The 24,509-nt window shown below is 38.0% G+C and overlaps 1 protein-coding gene across 1 annotated transcript in view; it reads left to right on the forward strand.

Annotated features, from left to right (window-relative positions):
- Window positions 1–24,509, forward strand: part of alpha-PheRS (phenylalanine--tRNA ligase alpha subunit) — a 117,169-nt gene that overhangs the window by 88,133 nt on the left and 4,527 nt on the right. Inside the window, exons 9-10 of the mRNA XM_090386902.1 lie at window positions 5,703–5,802; window positions 16,574–16,742. Of these exons, the coding sequence (XP_090243028.1) occupies window positions 5,703–5,802; window positions 16,574–16,742 (269 nt within the window). The remainder of the gene's footprint in view (window positions 1–5,702; window positions 5,803–16,573; window positions 16,743–24,509) is intronic.

Consider the following 24,509-nt stretch of genomic DNA (forward strand, 5'->3'; position numbering starts at 1 on the left):
ATGATATTGGTTAGTGCAATTACATCATTACTTTGCATCTACATTAGGCATCATTATTATAACATCTCATATGGTGAAAACCTTCACAATGAGTTGCATTCCTCTTATATTTCAAATAAGTAACACTTCTTTCCCATTAGAGAAACCTCTGGGTACAGCCCCTCATCAGTGAGTAGGTAGGTGTCCAGAGGTGTAAGAGCTGATGACTCAGTTGTAACTTATTTACACAAAAAAAAAATGAAGTAAGTGTGTGCACTTTGGCTGTCTTTGGTTAAATATATAACTAAGCTGATATAACAATGGCAACCTTTGATAGCTCTGTTTAAAAAAGAAGTTAGAAGTAGTAAGAAAAGCAATATTAGCACTTTTCAGAATTACCAAATTGAAATAGTGAGTGGCATTGACTTATGTTCAAATCCATTTCATGATCCAAAAGTTTTAAAAGAAGACAAATTGATGAACTTAAGAATAGGAATGGCTGAATGCAAACTTCTGGTAAAATAATCCTAAACACACCAATCAAGCTAACAATTTTAGATGTGTGTTTGCATTATCTTCACAATGTCTGAAAACACTAAATATTTTAAGTGTGTCTGCCACTACACAAGGAAGCTGACCAGTTTAATTCTGCTACACCTTCCTTCCTTGCACTAATATAATCTCTACCAGATTCTGTAATTCTACTAAACCAAATTAATGCCTTATGATGGGTTTGATCCCGTTCTATAGTGGTTTCACTGTGCATTAGGTGCATATCATACATCACATCTATGCAGAAGCTACCCACCCTTACATATACACAGAGAGACTCTTCTAATAAATTATGCAGCAAAAAAAGTCAACTAAATCTTCCAGCCTGGAATCTACTTTTTTTCCAAAATGAGAAAAATCTTTACAGAGCTTACTCATCAACAGGAATATGCCTTCAATCTGCATGTTTGATTGGCAACTTGACTTAAATAAGTTACAGCCGTTCATTCCTTGTGCATTACTATATATGTCATGTGGGGAGACTTATCCCTCATAAGAGTGATACTTGATTGTGATACTGTTGGTGATAAATATTTAACTAAGTTGGTAGAACAGTGCCAACTTTTGACAGTTCTGCTTAAAGAAGAGGTTAGAAGTAGTAAAAACAATATGAGCAATTTTCAGAGTTACCAAATTGAAAATTACAGCAAAAAATTGCAGTTATAATTGAAAATTACAGCAAACAGTACTACTTGTAATATGCTATGTTGGGACCCTATCCCAACATAGCATATTACAAGTACTGTTGGCCCAGTATGCATAGTTTGCTCCAGTGTATATAGATGGATCCAAAGCTGACAGTCATGCCGGTGCAGCTGTAATTTTTCACAGCATCACCATTGCTAAGAAACTCCTAACTGAAACTGCAGAACTCCATAAAATTTGAGTAACTTTAAATTTCACCATCAACAGCCATGCCACTCGCTATCATATATATATATATATATATATATATATACACACACCAATGAGCCAAAACATAACCACCTACCTAATCTTATGTTGGTCCTCCACGTGCAGCCAAAACAGCTCGTACCCGGCGAGGCATGGATGCTACAAGATTTCTAAATGTGTCTTGTGGTATCTGGTACCAACATGTAACCAGCAGATCCTTTAACTCCTGTAAGATGCCGCAGATCGGAGTTGCGGTTCCAAGACAAACCACAGATGCTCGATGGGATTGATGTCTGGGGAATTTGGAGGCCAGGGCAATACCTGGAAGTCTTCCTCACGTTCCGCAAACCAGTCTCGAACAATCTGGGCGGTGTGGTATGGAGCATTATCCTGCTGAAAGACGGCACTGCCAGAGGGGAAGACCGTTGCCACGAAAGGGTGTACCTGGTCAGCAATGATGTATAGGTAGATGGTAGATGTCAGAGTGCCTGGCACATGGATGACTGGACCCAGGGTATCCCAGCAGAACATTGCCCAAAGCATGACACTGCTGCCACAGGCTTGTTTTTGTCCCACGTTGCATCCAGGTGCCATCACTTCCCCAGGTAAACAATGCACAAGTACCCGGCCATCCACATGGTACAACAGGAAACCTGATTCATCAGACCAGACAACCTTCTTCCAGCTCCAGTTTCAATGCTTGTGTGCACATTGTAGGTGCTGTTGCAGGTGTACCGTGGTTAGCATGGGCACTCAGAGTGGCCTGCGGTTACGCAGCCCCATTTTCAGCATGGTTCGATGTACTGTGTGTTGTGACCCATTACTCCCATCACCAGCATTCCAATTACCGGTGAGTTGCGCCACAGTCGCCTTTCTGTTGCCACGTACCATCCGGGAGAGTCTTCACTCACCTCGAGCATCGATGAGCCATGGTCATCCAACACCTCACCAGCGGTTCGTGGGTTTCCCCTCCTCACCACGTTCGGTAGGTACTAACCACGACTGACCATGAGCACCCCACCAGCCATGCCATTTCAGATATGCTCTGACCCAGTCGTCTGGCCATTGCAATTTGGCCTTTGTCAAACTCGCTTAAGTTCGCTGTCTTTCCCATCTGAAGAACAAAAGTAATGCTGATTAACGGAGCTCAGTATCAGGTGTTTTTTATACCTTGTCCTGACCACGCACGCGCCATAGTTCACCTGCAATTGCTACGATTTGCATAACTCGCTTGTCATAATGTTTTGGCTCATCAGTGTATATGTATAGTGTAAGTTAAACTAAAAATAAAATTAAGAAGAGGAAAAAGAAATAAAGAATTACAAATATAAGAGACAGCTATAGCATGTCCAACAAAATGTTGCAGAGAATATAATGTAAGTTAAATGTTCTTCACTTTCACTGTTGCTGGTAACAAAACATCATCGTTTTGCTTAGTGCTCAGCAGCTCTTTTGGTGTTGGCTTTGCTGTGGTAGTAACTTCATCATCCACCTTCACAACCTCCTCAAATTCACCAACAAAATCCATATGCTTCTTCAAATTTCCCCCATTCCTCAATGTTTCTGTCACTTTCATCTGCTAGACCATGTTTTTCGATGATATTCTTTCCAAAACCACTCTTTCTGATGCAGTTGATTGTTACACTTGATGCAATACTCCCGAGCAATAACAAGATTATGGATAGCATCCAAGACATATTCCAGTTTGGCTGCAAATTGTTCCCTCTTATGTTTCGGATCAAGTACCTTATCAGGCAGGCTCTGTTTGCTCCCTTGAGGTTTTAAATAATGCCTTGATCCAGTAGCTGCGTAAAACTGGTGCTTATTGGGAGGTAAAAACAACAGCCATATATTTGTCAACTTAAAAGTGTATTGGCAGAATGAGCTATACAACAATCTAGAATCGTCAAAGTTTCCTTCTTTTTTTTTTAAACCATTCTTCTGGGCACTTTTGATAACCAAGACTGAAAAATTCTGACCATGAACTAAGCACTTCTATTGGCCTTGTAATCACAGGGAAGTTGGTTAACTTCTTTAAAACATCTTGGCTTGGAAAACTTACCAATCACAAGTGAGTGTAGTTTTGTACTGCCATCTGAATTTCAGCATAACAGAACAGTGAATCCTTTGCCTCATAATTTTCAAGAATGGACCATACAGAATACAACCAGTCTGTCGCCTTTTCTTTGTCGACTAATCCAGACTCACCACAAACATTTTGCAAAACCAAGTTATTCCTGTCTTTAAATCTTTGGAGCTAGCCACTGCTGCATTTGAAGTTGCTAATTCCATGTTTCTGAGCTACATAATTTGTCTTTTCTTGCAAAATCAGGCCTGATATTGGCAAATTAGATGCACGCATTTGTTGGTACCACTCTATGTTTTGCACCATGAATTTGTGTCCTGCTTTTTATCGCTCCTCCAGTGCCTTGTGCTTCTTCAAGGGTTTTTTTTTTTTTTTTTTTGGTTTTTCAATATTGTAGATAAAGTAAGCAAAGGGATGTTGTATTCCTTTGCATTATCCATTTTGCTCTTGTTCCATCCTATCAACCTCTTGTATAATAATTAGGCGCCTCCGTAGCCAGGTGGGAAGGAGCAGCAGTGCGTTGCACACGCTTCTTGATTAGACCGGGGTTCAAGCCCGTCACCACCAAATATGGAGAATGTGAAAAGGTCAGGGAATGACCACTGCATATCCCGGAGAAATATGGCCTTAGTTGCTAATGATCCTAAAAACCAAATAACAATAACAAACATCTTGTATAATTTTAATTTCCACACTTAATTCCATCCATTTATGTTTTGTCACCATAACACTGCTAGGTAAGATTTAATATAAACAAACTTTGAATTAGTTTAAAGACACAAGTTTCAAAAAAGACATCAGCTCAGATAAAATGGCACAAAAAATAGATTATACTGTAACAAAAGACTCTTTGAACTGGCATTACAATTCCAACTGACCTTCTAGCAGGGATAAGGAGGTGATTATTCCCTTATATAAGGCAATGGTCAGGCCACACCTAGAGTACTGTATACAGGTCTGGAGGCCTCATTTCAAGAAGGATGTAGAGCTGCTGGAACGAGTACAGAGAAGGGCAACAAGATTAGTGAATGGAAGAAAGGCTTAAGTTTTGCAAATTACAGTGTCTGGAGACTAAGCACCAGCGAGGTGATCTGATAGAGGTGTATAAAGCCTTGAATGGTTTGAGCATGCTCAATGCTGATGGGATTCTTCCTCTCGCTCAGAATAATCACCTGAGAGGGCATAAATTCAAATTGAGGAAAGACAGATGTAGGATAGACGTGCGGAAATTTGCCTTTAGCCAGCGGGTGGTTGGTTGGTAGAACAGATTTCCATCCCTTGTCGTGGAAGTTGATAGCCTAAATAAGTTTAAGGCTCAGCTGTACAGGTATTTTGAACGAACAGAGGGGTGAAGTGGAAGTGGGGTTTTTTTTTTTTTTTTTTTTGGCTGATGCTGCATAAGCTTGCTTTCTTGCATCAAATGCCTATGCTAATGCTAATGCTAATCTTGTGAAGAGCGAGGGAGTGTATGTAAACAACACAGAAAAACTGTTTTTATTCATTTGTTAATTTAACAGCTCATCCTTCACAATGTTTTTCAGAGTGCACTTACGTGTGCACTCCGAAAAACATTTTGTGTTTTGTTTACACAAAAGTAAATTCTAACAAGTCAGTGCCATCCTTCGGGATGCAGGGAACCAGGTAGTCACAGGCAATAATTTGGGCAATAATTGGACAACTGTGCCAAGATTTGTATTAAATATACAAAATAACAATATTTATTTCTCACAGTGAAAATGAACTTTGTAATACATATTATTAAGGGAATTATTTTATTAAACAAATATATTTACATAGAAAAGCCTGTCCTTTCGCAGGAGAATGGTATGTACTCCATTTAAACAAGTACTTTGTATCGACTGATTTGTATTAACAAGATTTTACTGTGCTAACTATAAATTTACCACTATAATTTAGATATGCAAAATGGTTAAAATTATATAGATAAAATAAATTAATTAATATAATTAGCTTAAATGCTGTAATTGTATGCTGTGTCTAAAGAGTATTATAAGTGTACAGGGAGGAAAGGCAAAATACTTGACAAATAAGTGCCAATTAGGATAATCCCCAAAAAGTCCCTGGACATGATGTTGAGTAAATTTAATTGTAAGATGATATACAGGCCACTCTAACTATTTTTTTATTTTTATCTTTACTTTTGTCTTTATCTTTACTTTTGCCTTGCTAGATACAAGTATGAATGGAAACTAGAAGAAGCTAAGAAGAATCTTCTCAGAACCCATACAACTTCTGCAAGTGCACGGATCCTGTACAAATTAGCACAACAGGTGGGCAAGTGTTAATAGAGAAAAATTTTTTGATATAGTCACGAAAGTCATTTGGTCTATAATGTACTCCCTTTTGTTTTCCCAGTGTTTGTCACATTGGTAACTTGTTTCTACTGATTGTACTGTTTTAAAATCTGTTTCTTAACCAGAAGCATCACTTCCCCCCCTTCCCCCCCCCCACACACCTACCTTTCATTTCTGTACACATTATAATCACCATGATGAAGTCCACATTTGATAACTTAACCAAAAGGTGTCCAACTCATAGCGTGGCATAAGTGGTATAGGCACAGCTGTTGTTAGTGGCATGCTTCCTACTGTAAAAAAAAAATACACAACTAATTTGAAAAATCAGAAAAGACGCTAAATGCTTATAATGTTCATAACTTTTTTTAACTTGCCCTTTGACTGCCAGAAATTATAACCCTGGTTTTAACTCATTACTTCAATTCTGTAAAGGCAGAATTTAACCTGTGTTAAATTGTTGTAAACATAAAATTGTTATAGATTTTTTTTTTATTATTATTATTACAAGCAGTTAACTTAAAATTCCTGTATGTAGTTAGCAAAAACATTTTGCAGCACCAGATGTTCCCATGGTGCAGGATAAGGTTGGCCACTATGACCAGCGCATTATGGCCCTTGCGCCACAAAGCCTACAAACAACAACAGCCACTATGACCACTCTGAAAATTAACTAATACAACTAGCACTAGTCTATAAGCAAGTAAATGTACACATTTTTGCTACTATAAACACAGCCCATATAATTACTAATCCCAAATGGGACACCCAAGCAGGCCATGTAACTCTCCCCATTTTTCAGGCCACTTAGTGTCTCAGTAAAACAAATACAAGAATCAATTCTACCTTTACTGATGGTTGTCATTAAACTATTAGTTGTATATATCTTCCCACTCCCCCACAAACTCGCAGTTTTCCTATTTACCTAATCAATACCTTGATAACAACAACAAATATTCTTGCACCTCTTCTATTCAAGTGTATCTCATCTCTATGTAAAGTCCCTTCTCTTAATGAGCACTGGCCATGCTGATAAAAAAAATTTCACTCCATAAGCCTTACACAGTCTCACCATGGCCAAATTGATTAATAAGGCTCTAATCATCAACTCTTCCCATTTCTTGAAAAGGCCCCATGTGCCAAGTAATATATTGTGCTATACATAGTGTTCTTTCTCGGCGGATTAGTTATATTTATTTTCCAGTGTCTCTATTCTTCTTGTTTTTGATAAGTGATTCTTTACTTAAAAGCTTTGAAGTAGAATCCAGAAAGGAAATACACCTTTCTTTCCTTGTATATATATTTATATAATCCGTACTAACCTAACTAACTTTCTAAACCACTTGGTCACTGGTGGCACTGCTCCTGCCTCCACGTGGCAGGGCTGGTAACCTGGGAGAAGAAAACCACTCTCCCGGGGCAAAAAGGAGCAAAGATGGACATAAATAGACATGCCATTTATGGATCTCGTGATCCAGATCTCTCAAACAGAGATGACTTAAATGCAGGTAATGCAAAACGGCAGAAAAAAGAAGGAACAGAATCCCCTTCTTCTCTTTTTCTGATACCGCATTCTTTAACTGATAATCCTTTGAGCAAACTCTCCCCATTCTTAATACAGAAATGTCTTGAAAATGTGGCGGGCCCTCCAAAAATGGTTCGGAGATTAAAATCTGGAGACTTCTAGTGGAGATGAGCGAGAATAAGCACTCGGAAAAACTATTAAAAATATCGACTTTTGGTAGAAATCCTACAAAGGTTATCCCGCGTGCCACCCTGAACTCCTCTAAGGGGGTAATAGCCGAGTGGGATCGCCTTAATGTATCTGAGGAGGAGATCGTTCAGGAATTAGGCAATCAAAATGTAATAAATGCCAAAAGGATAGTCATTTAAGAAAGATGGGGTTCTTACTCCTACCCGAACGGTCATTCTTACATTTAAAATACCAATTTTACCAAGAACTGTTAAAGCTGGATATTTAAGGTTCAAAATTCGACCTTATATTCCAAACCCAGTCCGGTGTTTCAAATGCCAAAAATTTGGACACTTGCAAGCAGTCTGCAGGGGTGTAACCACCTATGCCTCCTGTGGTTCAAAAGAGCATGTTCACACAGACTGCCCCACTGAAATACAATGCTGCCCAAACTGTAAGGGAAATCATTCAGCATTTTCAAAAGAGTGCATCCAGTGGCAGACTGAAAAGAATATACAAAAGTACAAAGTGGAACACAAGGTGCCATACCAAGAAGCAAAAAGACATTTTTCAATTTCAAATAAATTGCCATCTTATTCTTCAGTTGTATAAAAGCAAAGATCCATAACAGTACAAACAGATTGTTCAGTTCCGCCAAGCATCTCAATTTCTGATTGGGCAAGGTCGGTCCTCTCTACACTAAAAGAACAGCCTACCCAACAGCAATCAACTCTGTACAACAGCCAGTTAATCAAACAAGCTCTGAAAGAAATAATAAAAAATCCAGTTCTGATACCATGGACATAGAAATTCACGCCGAGATGAACCACTTCTTGAACTTCATGCAGAAGAGGAGGACATGGACGTCACTAGACCAAATTTCCCAAAAAGGGGAAAAAACAAGACTAGACAGGCACAAACAAACCACATCCCATAAGAAAGCAGACATACCCTATAATCCTCAATAATGCATAGAATCATTCAATGGAATTGTCGCGGACTCCGAGCTAACTTAGACTATGTTTATGACTTAATTACCAAATATAAGCCTGCTGCTCTTTGTCTACAGGAAACAAACCTGACTCCTAAAATATCTATGAGCATAAAACATCATATAATGCTTAGAAAGGATAGGAACGACTCTAATACAGCACATGGAGGTGTAGCATTGCTAGTAAACTCCAGAACTCCTTTCAGACCTGTCGTACTGCAAACAACTTTAGAAGCAATCGCTGCTAGAGTGATGGTTGAGATAGTGGTAACAGTTGTTTCCATATACCTTTCGCCAAATTATTCTTACGCTTTAGCAGATTTGGATGATTTAGTTACCCAGCTGCCACCACCTTTCTGTATCTTGGGTGACTGGAATGGGCATCACTCCTTATGGGGTTCCTCGCTCCTTGATAAGAGAGGTCAGTTAATTGAAAAATTTCTTGAAAGGCACAACTTAACATTATTAAACAATGGGACTCACACGTACATGCATCTTTCCTCAAGGTCAACTTCTGCAATTGATCTTTCAATATGCTCGCCAAACCTCTTTCCGCTTATTGATTGGATGGTCACTGATAACCTGCGAAATAGTGACCACTTTCCAGTAATATGCACACTGTCAACTAACTCTCCTCCTCAAACTGAAATAAAAACTTTGGAAATTCAACAAAGCTAACTGGAAGAAATATCAAAAACTGGCACATCTAGATATTCAGACCATTGAGACTCTCACCATTGACTCTGCCGTAACTTACATAACTCAGCAAATAATAGCAGCTGCAGAAACTGGTATACCCAGATCATCCATGAAAACCTGCTCCCACCCAAAAATATGGTGGAATGAAGCCTGTAGCAATGCCAAAAAAAAAAAAAAAGAGAGAAGAATAGATACTGGAACTTACTTCATAAATATCCGACCACAGCTGTTCTCATACAGTTCAAGAAAGCTAGAGCTAAATCTCGTCATATACAACGAATAAGCAAAAAAGAGACATGGTCCAAATATGCCTCCACTATAAACAGAACCACAAATATCAGAACTGTTTGGACTAAAGTTCAGAGAATTAATGGAAAATATCCTCCTATAGCCACTCTGATAATACTTCTAAAAGGCAAAGAAATCTGCAATCCTCTTGATATTTCTAATACATTGGATGAAACCTTTGAAACTGTCTCAGCTGTAACCACATTTGAGCCAATTTTCCAGGCACATAAAGTACAAGCAGAAAAATATAATCTCAATTTCAGTACTTCATGACAGCTACCATATAATGTACCCCTTACCATGGCAGAGTTACAGTTACGTAGTGTACTTGCAAGATCCAAAAATAGTGCTGCTGGTCTTGATGGAGTGTACTATGCCATGATATATCATTTGAGTGAAGGATCCCATTCTGCTCTGCTAAAACTGTATAATAGAATCTTTGACGAAGACTACTACCCTACCAGTTGGCGTCATTCTATTGTATTAGCTTTCCCAAAACCAGGAAAGAACCATTCAGATCTAGCAAATTACCGACCAATTACTTTAACTAGTTGTATAGGAAAAATATTAGAAAAAATAATTAATGCCAGATTGACATGGTTCCTAGAGACTGAAAGCATTCTAAGTCAAAATCAATATGGATTTCAAAGAACTAGATCAACACTTGACCTTATGGTCAAAGCTGAAGGAAACACATCCGAAATGCATTTCTCAGGAACAAACACCTAGTGATGATATGTCTTGACATCGAAAAAGCTTTCGATACAACCTGGCGATATGGAATTCTTCGTGAAGACCGGATTCATAGAGAATCCGGTCTTCATGGTCAACTTCCAAAATTTATCCAGAACTTTTTGAGCAATAGATCCTTTCAGGTACGATTTCACTATGCTCTCTCGCAAACATTTGTGCAAGAAGACGGAGTCCCTCAGGGTTCTGTGCTTAGTGCCACACTCTTCTCCCTCGGGATTAATTCAATTACCAAATGTATTCCTGACACAGTTGAAACATATCTATATGCCGACGATCCGGCAATCTCATGCAACTCACAAAACATGCTTTTCTTTGAAAGGTAGCTTCAAGGCACAATTAACAAGCTTGTTCAGTGGGCAAAAAATAATGGATATAGACTTTCAAAACAAAAAAAACAACAGCAATTCATTTTTGCCATAAACGGAATTTACATCCAGATCCCGATTTACATCTTGACTCTCATCCAATTACTTTTCAACAGAGTATTAGCTTTCTTGGACTAATTCTGGATAAAAAACTTAGTTTCTTAGAGCATATTAAGCATATTCGTACAACCTGTCTAAAGAAGCCGAATCTCCTCGGGGCAATTTCTGCTATGTCATGGGGTGCAGATCAGTACATGCTGCTGCCCTTATGCCGGTCACTCATAAGATCCAAACTAGACTATGAGTCTCCCACATATGCCTCAGCTAGAGAAAGTGTATTCAAATGGCTCAACCCAGTACATCACAATGCTCTCCGAATTGCACTGGGAGCTTTTCGTACATCGCCAGTTCAGAGTCTCTGTACGGAATCACACGAACCACCTCTATTTCTTCATCGGCATGCTCTGCTATTAAGTTATGCAGCTAAAATCAGAAGTTTTCCACATCATCCTATAAGGCAGTATCTATTCACCTTGAAATGGCATAATTTGTACCAAAATAAGCCTTTGCAGAATAAACCATGTGGCATTAGATTACAAAGCATAACTATGTGCTGGGAACTAAATATGAATAACATTCTAAATATTAGTACGGTTACACCACCATGGCAAATACCCTTGGCCAATGTTGACCAACATTTCCAACAATGGGGAAAGAATGCCCTTCCAGATTGCAGTATTCAGCAGATCCATGAAACTCACTCTTTTCAATTCTCTAGTTTTATCCAAATTTACACTGATGGTGCCAAGAGAGATAATAAAGTTGGCACAGCTGCAGTTCTACCAAACATTACAATATCCCAGCAGCTCCCTTTGGAGTACAGTATTTACACCGCAGAACTGTATGCTATCCTGATGGCTCTAGACAATATAAAACAGTCATTATGTCCTCGAACTATTATCTACACCAATTCATTTAGCGCTGTATCTGCTCTTCAGTGTAAATTTCCTTCCAGTCATCCACTACTACAACAAATTTAAATCAAGTTAGTGCAGCTTCTTGCAAACAGGCAAAAATTAATTTTCTGTTGGATACCTGGGCATTCTGGAATCATAGGAAACGAACAAGCGGATTTTGCTGCCAAAAATGCCAGTCACATAACATCATACATAGCGCTGTTAGAAAAAAATGGCTATCCATTTGGCAGGAACAAAAAAAGCAATACGCTCTTTCAGATTAAAAATGATCACAAGCAGTGGCTATCAAGCCTAAGAGGCAATAGAAAGGAAGAAGTAGTACTTGCCAGAATGCAAATAGGACATACCCACCTAACTCATAGTTATTTACTCACTCAGGATGACCCTCCACTATGCAGCAACTGTCAAACTCAACTCACAATAAACCACTTGATCACTGAATGCCCATTATATTTGAGAGAACTACAAACAGCTTTCTCTTCACATCTATATTCCTCAAATAAACTTACCTTACAGCAGATTCTCGGCGACTGACAAGATATTAATGATGTTTTTACCTTTCTCAGAATGATAAACAAATAGCATCTGATCTGAATCCTTTTATTTAATATAACAATCATGTACCAAATAAGACTGTAATAGGTGCATTATGGCCTTAGTAGCCCTTGCACCAATAAACCCAACAACAAACAAACAATTTCTTGAAAAAATTCTAGATACTTCCAAATTCAGAACTAACTTGTAACTTTTTTCTCAACATGCTTGTTAATTAAAGTCTTAGATTACTTATGCTTAACATCATCATATATACAGCAATAACACCTTTCTTGATGTTAAAAATTATAACTATTCCACGATATCACCAAATTTTGCTTCCAAATTCAGAACTAACTTGTAACTTTTTTCTCAACATGCTTGTTAATTAAAGTCTTAGATTGCTTATGCTTAACATCATCATATATACAGCAATAACACCTTTCTTGATGTTAAAAATTATAACTATTCCACGATATCACCAAATTTTGCTTCCAAATTCAGAACTAACTTGTAACTTTTTTCTCAACATGCTTGTTAATTAAAGTCTTAGATTGCTTATGCTTAACATCATCATATATACAGCAATAACACCTTTCTTGATGTTAAAAATTATAACTATTCCACGATATCACCAAATTTTGACCTTAGTAGATATAACACTTATTATACCTGTCCACATTGCATAAAATATTTACCACTTCCCTAACAATAAAATACACTGAGTAAATCACCAAGAAATACTACCATGGACCAGCACATTTTGTTCATGATGATCATTCGATGCAGCCAGATATGTGATGTTAAATTAGCATTGAGATATAGGTTCAATACATAATGTGTCACCTGTAAGGACTCCTTTTTTCAGCTCCCCTGACGCCTAGCACACACACAAAAACGCATCTCCTTTGGAATTATGCCCAACTAGATTGAGTCTTGTATCGCTGTCTGTGCAGTGGCTTCAGAGCTCTTCCTCAAATCTGGAGGCATATTGTGCCTGATAATGCATCTCTAAAAAGCTAGTCAAATATGAGATGTTGATACGTTGTACATTGTGAATATATATTATGTGATTGTTTTTTTGTTTTTTTTTTTCAGTGTTTTAGCGCTTTTATCATCCTGTGTTTTATCTACATTGTTTTATTGTAAATAATTCTTTGCACTTTAAAATTTCATATTTTATTGTACAGACAGTTACCTTTTTATTAGTTTTATCCAGTGGAATTTTATCTTTCTATTTATTTCATTTATCTACATCATTATTTTAATATAACATAATACTATTTATAATTTTAATAACGGTTGGTGTATGATTGTGCAGTTATTATGAATATGAATATTCCCAACCCCAGAGGCCTATTTGAAGATTTAGTTAGGAGTTATGGCCATCCTGTGTTACAGTACATCCGAGAATTTCAGAAGTGCAGTGTAGGAGAAGCCAAGCAGAGACAGCATTTGAGGTTTGCGCATCGATGCAAAGCATATGGGCGTATACCCCGTGGATTAAGTTGCCTTTTGAGGATGATCGTCTGTTGAGTGCTGCCAAGTGGTACCAGAAGAAAGTGTTAAACATTTGGATTGGAAAACTACATAGTAGTTTGAACTGTGTTTTAGTGCTTTTATCATCCTGTGTTTTATCTACATTGTTTTATTGTAAATAATTCTTTGCAGTTTAAAATTTCATATTTTATTGTACAGACAGTTACCTTTTTATTAGTTTTATCCGGTGGAATTTTATCATTCTGTTTATTTCATTTATCTACATCATTATTTTAATATAACACTATTTATAATTTTAATAACGATTGGTGTATGATTGTGCAGTTATTATCAGTATTATGTGATTGGCTTCTACAGAGTAGTATGGAGTGGTCTCAGAGAGAAATTAAATCACACCATGACAGTCATTGCTGTCAGAGTCAGCAGTTCGTACTCGTGAAGAACAGGAGGTTGGCGCCTCCGTAGCCAGGTGGGCAGGAGCAGCAGCAGTACGTAGTACACGCTTCTTAATTAGACCTGGGTTCGAGCTCGTGACCACCAAATACGGAGGATGCGGAAAGGTCAGGGAATGACTATCGCATATCCCCAGAGCAATATGGCCTTAGTTGCTGATGCTCCTAAAAACCAAATAACAAACAAACAAACAAGAGGTTGCAAAGATCTCATTCAAATTCCTGGTATCATCAGGTAGCTCCATTTTGTATTTTTTTTTATAAAGCTTTTTCAAAGGCAATAGATCCTTTTTGTTTTAAATGCAGTTTTTTATTTCACAACTTAGAGCAGCTCTCTATCTGACTACAAGAAGTAGGCAGAAGCCTAGAGAGGAAATTCAGCTTTGTTTTTTTTTTTTTTTTTTTTTTTTTTCCCCCTAACAGAATGAATTTAATTAACGCAGCTGCTTTGTGACTATGTGACATGTTGCCTCCCCATGGCAGAGCTAGAAACCTGGGTGGTACAGTCAACTCTCATCAGGAGCAAATGATGCAAAGAGGCAAGTGCAACATTAGGAAAAAAAAAAAAAAAGTTACCACATCACCTGTCTATCTCTTGTAATAATCTGTCAGGCACCTCCTTGAATTTATTCAAAAACCCACTGCCACAACACCACATGGAAATTGGTTTAATCAAGTAGCTACTGGTTGAAGGCAAATTTCTGCATGTCTATCCTACAACCATCCTTCCCCAATTTTAACTTTATGCCCCCTCGTATGTGTGTTGTCTGAGCAAGAGAAAGGATGCCATCAGCATTTAGCTTATCCAATCAATTGAAAGCTTTAAACACCTCAGTTAGATCTCTTTGCAGGTGCCTAGTCTCTCCAGATGCTGCAGTCTGCAGAACTGAAGCTTTCCTAGTAAGAGCACCTCATTGTTCCCCCTCACCAATCTTGTTACTCTTCTCAGCACCCATTCCAATAGATTCCACATCCTTCCTAAAATGAGGTCTCCAAACTTGAGTACTGTATGCAGTGCTCAAAATGTGGCCTAGACACTACTTTATACAACAGGATAATCACCTCCTCATCCCTGCTGGCAAAATTCCTGTACATCATTGACAAAACCCCATGAGCTTTCATAGCAGCCTGTCTGTATTGCTCAGAGTACTTCATATCTGACTGCACAGTTATCCACAGGTCTTTTTTATTCTCCACTAACATGAGTATGGTACCTCACTCTTGATATATTATTCTGGGGTTGCTGCTACCCATATGCAGTACATTGCATTTGTCAATGTTAAACTTCATTTGCCACATCTCAACCTATCTGTTAATCATCCAAGTTTCTTTCGACAACCAACTAACTGGTTAAAATAAATTTATTAAAATAAATAAATGATATACACATGAGATAAAATAAGATAAAAGCGTTAAAATACAATAAGATAAAAGCGTTAAAATACAATAAGATAAAAGCGTTAAAATACAATAAAATAAAAAGCATTAAAATACAATAGGATAAAAGGGTTAAAATATAATAAAAGCGTTAAAATACATAGAAGCTTTCGAGACAAAGTGCCTCTTCATCAGCTAGTCTGTGAATGGTGTACTTCAGTATATATATATTGATGGTTACAATGGCAAAAGTCAGCTAGGCATGATCATAAGTCTGGTGTCGGTAGAACAGAATTACGTACACATGATGACCACCAGCGCTCATTGCACTGCAATACAGTACATTCTATAATGGGATGCAGGTGCACTCCCCTCATGTGATTCATTGTACTATTATTGGTAGCTATGTGCAGTGCTTCAAGCCATGAGCTCTGGTGGTAATCACATGAATAGTCGACGATCTCAATTTCCTCCCTGGAAGTTGCACACATTGTATACAATGGAGACACAAAATCCTAACAAAACGTTCCGATGCGCCTGGATAATAGGGAATGTAGGTGGTAGAGATAAATTCATTGATGCAAGGAGGGTTAGATTGCGTAATAAATTCGTGAGCTTGAAGTGCTCACATCTACAGTGATGTGCAAAACTTAAGGTTATATACTCCATATAATGCCTCCTCTTTTTTTTTTTTTTTTTAATACTTATATATATTTTAATGAAGTAACTCCTCTTATGTTTAATAAAATCCTTACTTTTTATACCTTTTATGACCTGGTCTTAGTGTTTTATAGCCTTAATCATTGATGCCATTAAAACTAATCATCTCATCTCTGTGATTAGAAATCAGCTAACAATAGTACATATTCTGAGATATCAACAAAATAATCATGATGTTTCACTTTTCAAAAAATGATAAACAGATATCTCATCTGAACAAAACTGTAACAGGTACATTATAGCTTTAATTGCTGATAACCATTTGATGTTGACCAATAAATTCAGCATCTGAAATATCTTTTTGTGAAGACCCTTTAGGTCTAGTTAAATGATCCAGTATGCTTTTATTAAATAATTACCATTTCATCAATTTATAATTTATATTTTAATTTCTCCAGGAAAATTTCTTCCCTGCAAAATATTTCAGTATTGATAGAGTATTCAGAAATGAAACCTTGGATGCTACACATTTGGCAGAGTTTCACCAGATAGAGGGTGTAGTTGCTGACTATGGCCTGACGCTTGGTAATCTCATAGGCATAATACATCAATTTTTTAATAAACTAGGTAGGTGTCATTAAAAATTAATGAAAATATATTCCTTGAAATCACTTCCTGATAGTCTGAAAAGAGCATCTTTATATTCATGTGCAAAATTGTGATTTTGAGGTGAAAATACTTAATTTAATTTGATGAATAAATTGTGCAGATCAATAAGTATTTTCTGCTGAATACTGAATATATCAGACTTGTTTGGCTTCATTCAGAAAACTTCATTTTGTAGCAGCACAAAGTGCTTCAGTCTCCTGAATTTATTACTGGCTGAATGGTCCACTCTCAACTTTAACCTTATTAGGTTTGTGCAAAATTCAGTTGACCAAACTAATAATACCCCAACTATTATTCCACCTAGAGTTTTTCCTGTTTTTTTATGCAACATCTGGCCCCTGAATACCAAGTATATTTTGTGGCCAAGTAATTTATTTATATTTATTATTTAATTTATTATTATTTTTTTTTTCAATTTATATAGTCCTTATATGTAAGCAAATATTTTATTTGTGGTCATCTTTCTCTGTTTCAGTTATAGTTCTACATTCTCTCTGGTTAATAAACATACTGAGATGATATTTTAAAAGCACATTGAGTTACAGTTGACATGATCCTCATCATTTGCTATAAGGATTTCTAAAGTCCTTCGTTCTAGGCTATAGTTAGCCGATCTCAGCCCAAGGGATAGGATTTGATGAATCTGATCAAAGAGTTAAGATCAGAAAGTCCTGAGCAGAGAGAGAATTTGATTCAGAATGGAGCTACCAGTTGCTCTTCTGTTTGTAAGGGAGATTTCAACATAATTTCTGCCTCCCCATCACTGAGATACTTGAACACGCTGACCTTAGTCTTTAACAAGCATATCAAAAGCATATCAAATCCATCGCACACCTTGTGGTAGCAGATATTTTTTAATGAAAAATATATTTTGAATTTTATGCTTCTATATTTAATGTTTTCTTATATAAAACATATTTGTATCCGGATTTGGATTGTGTTTCTGCAGTGAACTGATTGATAAATTTACTTAAAAATAAAATTACAAATATTTTTGTACATTCTTTTATGAAATAATATTAGCATTGCTAATGTTAGGGTGTTTTTATAAAACCCAGGACAGTAAAAATTACATCACCCTGGTTTTTATAGATAGGCCCTGGAAATTTCTTCTTCACAGTGCATTTTGCCCCCCCCCCCCTTTTTATCTTCAGAATTCCTTTTGCCCTAATTTTCAGCCTTAAATCTCGCCAGTCTGAGGTTGATTCTGCTGCTATTATCTGTTAAATAACATAGTCTATTGCAGAGTGAGTTCTGTGGGATAAGGTAAGATAGTGGATATATCTCATTGTGTCCTTTTTGATCCCCTTGACATGGGCACCTGTACATGATGAGGGGACCTCCAGTGATGCTGCTAGCCTTCCAGAGTAGCATCATTGGGATTCAGTGTCCATAGCTTAGTTCCAGGGGTAAATCATTGGAATCTGGCATGTGATGGGCCTTCACCGTGATGGGTGAGGGGCCTAGCCCTGATGCACCACTTTTGTCACTGTTTTTACAAGACAGGAGGTCCCAGACTGGCCTGACTGGGATTAGTCAATGGATGGGTAGTTTGTACTACTAGGGTCAACTGGATTGCAGTAGGTCTCCTGGGACAGGGTCAAGACATTGGAATAGGTATAATGCTGTAGTGAACTTGGCGCATCCCATTCATGTACACAGTACCTGCTAGCTCACAAGTAGTCATCCACCTCATAGAGCTCCGTGGTGGGTAAGGTATTTCGCATTAGAAATTTTATTTTACTCTTATGAGTAATTTAAATCCCTCTTCTTCTTCTGGGGCCTACCATATTGATCACTGACAACACTTCTGTAAAAAGACCCAGAGCTGAGGATACACCATCATCATTCTCCATTCCACCAGAAAGCAGGCAATTGAAAAAATGTCACCCCTTCTTTATCTAGAAAGGACTTGATCAGTCCTTGCCATAAACTCACAATAGGGAATTGTGAATCTGAACGTATGAGGCCACTATTAAATCATGATGATGAGATTTGTAGTTGCAGATGTAGTAGACAGAGCAGAGACCATATTATATGGTGTCACCAGAGATTCAACTAGTTAAATAATCATCCCATACATTTAACTTTCACTAATGATGGCAGGTTGAATGGGATACTTAGCCCATCACTACATTGACAATCATAATCAAATTCACAGATAGTAACAACCATCCACCAATCCAAACCCCTCGACGTGGGCACTATCAGAGCCAAAGGTATTCGTGGATTCATTTCACATCCTCTGTTACCCAGTCCACCAGCCATATGGTGGTTTTTTGACAAAGTCCAGAAAATGAAGGAAAAATACAGATAACACCCTTCATCAATACTGATGTAAAATGGGTGTTCCATTGTAGATTCAACTTCAATAGCCACTGCTATTGGGGAGATATTTTCTAATATCTCTGCATCATCATCTTTCTCCCCAGAGATCCTAAAAATGAAAAGGTGGGGCACTTTGCTTCAAGTCAAAAGACTACAATGGGCCATTTACCATATCAGTCAGTGTTACATGAGTTAAACAGCTTTAACTCTCACTAAGGCAATTATTGTTGGGACAAATAACATCCATTATGAAACTATAAAATACCTCCCACTAAAATCAATGGATCAGCTGTTTTTTCTGTATAATAATCTTTCTGTAAAAGCAATTTCTAGACTCCTGGCACAAGGCTATCATTCTTACTAGCTCTTTCTCCAAATTTCTGGAGAGATTGGTTGTCAATGCTTGTCTTATATGGTATTTAGAAGTTAATGACTTCTTTTCTCTTAGCTATAATATAACCTCTGAAGAAATGGGTCCACTCTACACCATTTAATTAAGCTGGAAATATCCATCTTCTTTTTGGCTCCTGCAGATGGACTTCTGACTATATTCAGTTAGGCCCCACGTTGCAATCTCCCCACCCCCAGTGACTGCCTCTGTTTCCATACTAACTTACAGTTATACTGGATAGCTTTTGCACCAGGACTGGGATGGGTGACCAGAAGCTACTCTTTGAAACTAAATTGTAAGAAACCCACCTCCACTCGACTAAACCCAAATTCAAAATTAGGGTTTTTCCTCTCCCCTCCTCAGATCAATCTCTGTGCTGCATAGTGGTTTCTGGTGGCACTCCTTGCAGGCTGGCTGTGAAACTGTCAGGCAGTATGCACGTGCACATGGGTGGGTAAGCATTTGCTAGGGCTGGGGAAAGGGCATCGCCCCTGGAAAATCCTCTCAAATATCTCTGTATCTTGTAACCTTAGCCTGCAAAAAAAGTGTATACCCCATGCATCTTATTCAGAGGGCTGTCACAAGTGAAAATAAATGCTACATTAATTGTCTGATTTATAAATGTTTCCTCTAAATATACATATAAAAAACTTTCAGATAGCAAAGGTGGGCTAATATGCGAATCTCTAGTGGGAGTAAGTTGGCCATGTGGGTAAACTTTGCGATGGCCAGTGAATGCCATGTAATATGTTTATATATAAAAAAAATTGTGTGGTGCCCATATATATTCAAGTTATGACGTGTGGTCTGTGTGCAAGAGAGAAAGAGGCTGTTGGGAAAATGATGGTTGAATGTTAGATGTTATTGTCTTTGTTTGTGCATCTGAATATATGTCAAAAAAAAAATTCTTTTATAGTCTGCATGTAGGTATGACAGATGCATGATAAGTTTGCATGAAATTCACATGCTGTGGCTTCATGGATGGGTAGGGTCCCCAACCCCCCAGACTTGACTGCTGTGGAGCAACCTACCTACCTTTCTTTCTTTCTTTCTTTTTTTTTTTTTAAATACAATCTATTCTCGATTTTTTTTTTTTTTTTTAAATACAATCTATTCTCGACTTACTACATATGCGACTTACAACAATCTGGACTTAGAGTGGTCATTTCCAGAAAAAAATTTTAAATATTTTACATAGCTGTGATGATGCCGTATGACTACCTCAGCTACCTGCGCTGTGATATTAAAAGGAGTGCCCAAACAGAAAGCCCATGAATTGCCCAACGTCATCAATTTCAAGTTAGATGCATTTTTTCTAACAAGTTAACTCTATGTATCCACGTTCAAAAACCCATCTATGTATGTAAATCATGCCTACAGGGGCCAAAAAAAAATTGGAGAAACATCCGCTTTGAAGCCTAGTAACAGACTGAGACAAATTACGAATTCTAAGTCTATTAATTAACATTAATATTAACTAACAATCTTATCAAGGAGACTTCTGGCAACTTATTTAATGCATATAACATGAAATATCTGATCAAATGACAATAACACTGACACACCTAGGCATTTTTTTTTTTTTTTTTTTAATGAAAACTCCAAACATGAAAGGTATTAGAACCTATAGTACTTAGTACCATGCTTGGGTTGGAGGTTGAGAAGACGAAAGAAGATATTTGTTGATATTGGACTTGAACTTCTGTAGACTGTAATTTTCAGGAAATACGTATGAAGGAAGGTTGTTCCAGAAAACGGCAGTTGAATGAATAAACGAGGAAGATGAAAAGTTGGTTCTGTGAATTTGAAGTTGGACAGTAAATGGATGTTGGCTGGGGGCGGCACATGTTTGAACTGTTTTGAAAGAGAGAGTGGGAATTATAGAAGCCAATTCGGAAGAACAGTGCCCATGGAAGTATCTGTAGAAAAGGTATACAGCAGAAACAGTACATCTATGAGACAGCGAATGGAGAGACTCTGTTAGAGAGGAGTCATTAATTAATCTAACTGCCCTCTTGCCGCCTCCATAGCCAGGTGAGAAGGAGCAGCAGTGCGTAGCACGCGCTTCTTGATTAGACTGGGGTTTGAGCCCGTCACCACCAAATACGGAGGATGCGGAAAGGTCAGGGAATGAACACCGCATATCCCGGAGCAATATGGCCTTAGTTGCTAATGCTCCTAAAAACCAAATAACAAACAAACAACAAACTGCCTCTTCTGAATGGAATCAAGAAGTGAGAGGGGTTTTGGGGGCACCACTCCAGATGTGGGAACGATATTCCATGATAGGGCGGATTTGTGATTTGTACAGAGTGTACAGCTGTTTGGAAGAAAAGTAACGCCGAGAGCGAAAGAGAAAACCAAGTTTTTTAGATGCAGAGGAAGCAATATTTGTAATGTGCTTGTGCCAAGAGAGAATAGAAGTCAGAGTAATCCCCAAAAGAGATATATCATTTTGCCTAGAAATCGGAGTGTAACCAAAGATAAGCATAGGAGTAGAAGAATCCTTTTTGCAAGATATAAGACAAGACTCAGTTTTAGAAGGATTGAAATCAACTAAGTTGTCTTTGCTGCACTGGGGATCGGCATTTAAGGAATTGGCAACGGATATTCGAGAAGTTGAAGCTGATTGCGCAGGGCAAAGTTTCTCAAAATGGAAAGTGGAATACAATGTGCTATTATCGGCAAAACTATGGATAGGATTTCCAGCCACTGGAAGAAGGTCATTAATATACAAGAGGAAAAGAGTGGGGGAAAGAACCAAACCTTGGGGGACACCGGCATTAGTGGAGAAGTTAGAAGACAGAGTGCCCATCTACCATCACCCTCAGTGAGCGATCAGAGAGAAAACTGGATAACCAATTACAGAAAACAGTTGCCAAACCATAAGATGGAAGCTTGTTTAGAAGACCTTTATGCCAAACATGATCGAAAGCCTTTGAAATGTCAAGAGCAACTGCTTGTGTGTCACCGAACTTTTCCATTGAATTTGTCCATAAATGAGTAATATAAGCCAGAATATCACCAGTGGATCAACACTAACGGAATCCATGCTGGCAATAATTGATCAGACAGAAGGTTTCTAGGTAGTTTAAGAGTTGCCAGTTAATTGATTTCTCCATTAATTTAGAAAGAGTAGAAGTAATTGTAATGGGACGATAATTGGATGGGGGAGGGATTTTTCACCCTTTTTAGGAACTGGCTGGATGTGAGCAAATTTCCAAGCAGAAGAAAAAACACCTTTGGAATAAGAAAGTGAAAAAAGGCAGCAAAGAACAGGAGTAAGTTCAGGAGCACAGGTTTTGAGAACAAGTGGAGAAATACCATCAGGACCTGGAGCTTTCTTAGCATCAAGATTCATCAAAATCCTTCTGACATCCTTTTGACAGAAGACCATAGGAGGCATTGAATGGGGTGTGCTGGGAATGGTGGGAGGTGTTTTACCAAGATCATTAATACATGAGTTGGAAGAAAAATGGGATGCCAGCAGGTCAGCTTTATCCTTGGCTGAAGTGACAACAGAACCATCTGGTTTTGACAGAGGTGGGAGCAGAGATGGGCAAAAGTTGCGGCCAGTAACTTTGGCTAGACACCAGAATGCTTGTCTACCATTAAGGCAGGAAGCAAGTTTTCTACTGTTAGCCTGTTCAAAATCTAGTTTGGATTGATTAATAACTGCTTTACAATTGTTGTGAGCTTTTGTGTAGGCAGAAAATGAAACTAAAGAATTCGAAACAAGCCAGTTACGATATGCAACATTCTTCTCTTGATGAACATCCCATTTTTCTTCCAACTCATGTATTAATGATCTTGGTAAAACACCTCCCACCATTCCCAGCACACCCCATTCAATGCCTCCTATGGTCTTCTGTCAACAGCCTTAGCACAGTTATTGGAAAACCAAGGTTTAGATAACGGACAAGATTTTAAAGTGGAGTGTGGAATAAAGGATTCCATTCCTACAAGAATAATTTCACTGATGTGATCTGAGCAAACATTGACATCAGAAGTTTTGAAACAGTAATCCAACCAAGGAAAAGAAGAAAAGAAATCTCGCAGGTCATCCCATTTTCCATTCTTGTAAAGCCAAACAACATGAGGTTGGGAATAGCCATGAGATAAAGGCTCCATTGGAGAAGAGACAATCACCAAGTTGTGATCTGAGGTGCCTAAAGGACCACTCACTTCGACCGTGTACTTAGGAGGGTTGTTTGTGAGAAAAAGATCAAGCGTGTTGGCTGTATGGTTAGCGTTGTCCGGTATTCTTGTAGGCAAATGAACAATCTGTGCAAGGTCATTAGTAATTGCAAAAGCCTCAGAATCTCCACCAGCTGGGTCGGTGTGACTAGAAAACTGAAGCCAGCTCTCTAGCTTGTGAACATTAAAATCACCAAGGAAAATTACCACACTGTTAGGAAAGTTGGACTGGAGAAAGTCAAGTTGCAAAGAGAGGAAGTCAAAGAGCTCCAAGTGATTAGTGGAGTTGGGAGAACAGTAGAGACAACAGATGAATTTGGAAGTAGAGAGATTTTAAGCCAGAGAAGATCGAAGAGAGGAGATTCCAAATAACGAAGTCTCTGACGGGGAATATCGGAACAGACATATGCACAAGTACCACCTTTTAGGCAAAAGAAATCATAAAGCGAATAATTTGGGCAACTGTGAGATGAGCAGTAGTTGAATCAACTGATAACTGAGATTCTATCAGAAAAAGTACATGTGGTTTGATAGACTGCAAGTGGAAATGGACATCGTTGAGGTTAGAATTGAGACCACGTATATTTGTGAAATGAACTAGGAAGTGTTTGGGAGGTTTAGATATTTTCGCAGATAAAGTTACTCTATTAGTTTGACAATTCGTGGTGTATTCAATAGCAAGAAAAGTGGGGGGACATGCTGTATGAAGTTTTGGATGAAATTTTTGGATATGGCATATACGTGGTAAGAATATACCCAGGTCCTTGACATAACGTGGCCTCGACAATGCCCTCATACACAATACTCGG

The sequence above is a fragment of the Mastigoproctus giganteus genome, chromosome 12, assembly GCF_048544385.1.
Source record: "Mastigoproctus giganteus isolate SK-2022 chromosome 12, ASM4854438v1, whole genome shotgun sequence".
Taxonomy (NCBI): domain Eukaryota; kingdom Metazoa; phylum Arthropoda; class Arachnida; order Uropygi; family Thelyphonidae; genus Mastigoproctus; species Mastigoproctus giganteus.